The sequence below is a fragment of the Calidris pugnax genome, unplaced genomic scaffold (assembly GCF_001431845.1).
Source record: "Calidris pugnax isolate Ruff unplaced genomic scaffold, ASM143184v1 scaffold748, whole genome shotgun sequence".
Taxonomy (NCBI): Eukaryota; Metazoa; Chordata; class Aves; order Charadriiformes; family Scolopacidae; genus Calidris; species Calidris pugnax.
In genome coordinates this window covers 19,589-21,562 of record NW_015091421.1, presented here as the reverse complement: position 1 = coordinate 21,562, position 1,974 = coordinate 19,589, and the positions used below count along the sequence as shown (strand labels likewise).

The 1,974-nt window shown below is 57.4% G+C and overlaps 1 protein-coding gene across 1 annotated transcript; it reads right to left on the bottom strand.

Moving 5' to 3' along the window:
- Window positions 1-585: 585 nt before the first annotated feature.
- CALR (calreticulin) lies at window positions 586-1,973 on the bottom strand (the record flags this gene model as incomplete). Its single annotated transcript, XM_014961505.1, has 6 exons — window positions 586-717; window positions 805-948; window positions 1,035-1,148; window positions 1,311-1,520; window positions 1,611-1,705; window positions 1,802-1,973. Coding segments are annotated over 6 exons (852 nt in total), but the record flags the coding sequence as incomplete, so codon positions are not given.
- Window position 1,974: the final 1 nt, after the last annotated feature.

The following is a 1,974-nucleotide window of genomic DNA, read 5'->3' as shown; positions in this document are numbered from 1 at the left end:
ACAGGTCAATAAAACCCACATTTGGGGGTCACGGGGGGGCTGGGGGGCAATAAAACCCACATTTGGGGGTCACGGGTCAATAAAACTCATGTTTGGGGGATCATGGGTCAATAAAACCCAAGTCTGGGGGAGCCACGTGGGGGTGGAGGTCCATAAAATCCACATTTGGGGGGTCACTGGTCAATAAAACCCACGTTTGGGGGCAATAAAACCCACACTTGGGGGATCATGGGTCAATAAAACCCATCTTTGGGGGTCACGGGGGGGCTGGGGGGCAATAAAACCCACACTTGGGGGATCATGGGTCAATAAAACCCACATTTAGGGGGCAATAAACCCCACATTTGGGTAATCACAGATCAATAAAACCCATCTTTGGGGGTCACGGGGGCTTGGGGGTCAATAAAACCCCCATTTGAGGGGATCACGGGGGTGCTGGGGGTCAACAAAACACACATTTGGGGGCTCATGGGTCGATAAAACCCACATTTGGGGGGTCACAGGGACTTGGGAGTTAATAAAACCCACGTTTAGGGGGTCACACAGGGGTTGGGGGTTGATAAAACCCACATTTGGGGGGTCACACAGGGGTTGTCACCATCATTGTCCCCTTCCCCCCCTTACCTTGGTGACCCCCCAGGTCTCATTCCCGATTTCCTCCGCTAATTTCTCATCATCCGTGATGAGGAAGTTGTCAAAAATGGTGCCGGATTTCACCTGGGGGATAAAAGGGGAGTTAGAAAAGGGGTCACAGGACTTCTTTTTTTTGGGGGGAGGGTGTGTCTTTGTCACCCCCCCACCCACCTGCCAGAGGTCGAGGCCGATGACGCCGAAGCTGTCGTAGGCGTAAAGGTGGGGGTCGGGGCTGTACTCGGGGTTGTCGATCTCGGGGTGCACCCATTTCCCCTTGTAATCGGGGTTGTCGATCTGCCGGGGCCTCCACTCGCCCTGGAATGACAAGGGGGGGTTATTGGGGGGGTCACAGCCCATTTCTGACCCCTAATCCCCCTCACAGACCCCCCCTTACACCTCACCTTGTACTCGGGGTTCTGGATAACGGGGGGCTCCCACTCCCCGTCCATCTCCTCATCCCAATCCTCCGGCTTCTTGGCATCGGGGTCAGGGATGTGCTCGGGCTTATCCCAGTCCTGGGGGGGGCAAAAAGGGGGTGACAAGTGGCATCAGGACACCCCCACAACCTTCTCTCCAAACCCCAAATACCCTGTAGAGGATTTTCCCCTCCAAACCTCGGGCTTGGTGTCCTCGGGGTCATCGATCTTGGCCCGTTCGTCCCAATCGTCGGGTTTAACCTCGGGCTTGGTGTCCTCGGGGTCGTCGATCTTGGCCCGTTCATCCCAATCGTCAGGTTTTCGGGCCTGGGGGTCCTTAATCTTACGGGGGGGCAACATGTCCCAGTCCTCCTCCAGGCTGCCCGATTCCACCCGCCCGTTGTCGATCTTCACCTCGTAGGTGTTGTCCGGACGCACCACCAACGTGTAGAGGTGGGTGAACTCATCGTCCTGCGGGAGGGGAAGGGGCTCAGCAGGGTTTTGGGGGACCCTCTCCCCCATAACAAGGCAGCCCCCCCCTTTTTTTTCCCCCCTTCCCACCTTGCAGCGAATGTCCTTGTTGATGAGGACGTTCTTCCCTTTGTAGTTGAAGATGACGTGGACCTTCTTGGTCCCGGGGCCGCAGATATCAGGGCCTGGGGGGGGGAGGTGGGAGATAGAGAGTGAGGGAAGGGGGTCCCACACACTGTGGGGGTGTTTTGGGGGGTGGCGGGGGGGTCCCGAGGACCCACCGAACATGATGTTGTACTCGGAGTCGCCATGCATGTCCTCCTGGTTGAGGCTGTCGGGGAAGAGCTTGACGTAGCCGCCGCCGCAGTCGATGTTCTGCTCGTGCTTCACCGTGAACTGAACCACCAACGTCTTGTCCCGGTTGCTGAAAGGCTCGAAACGGGAGGAGATGGCG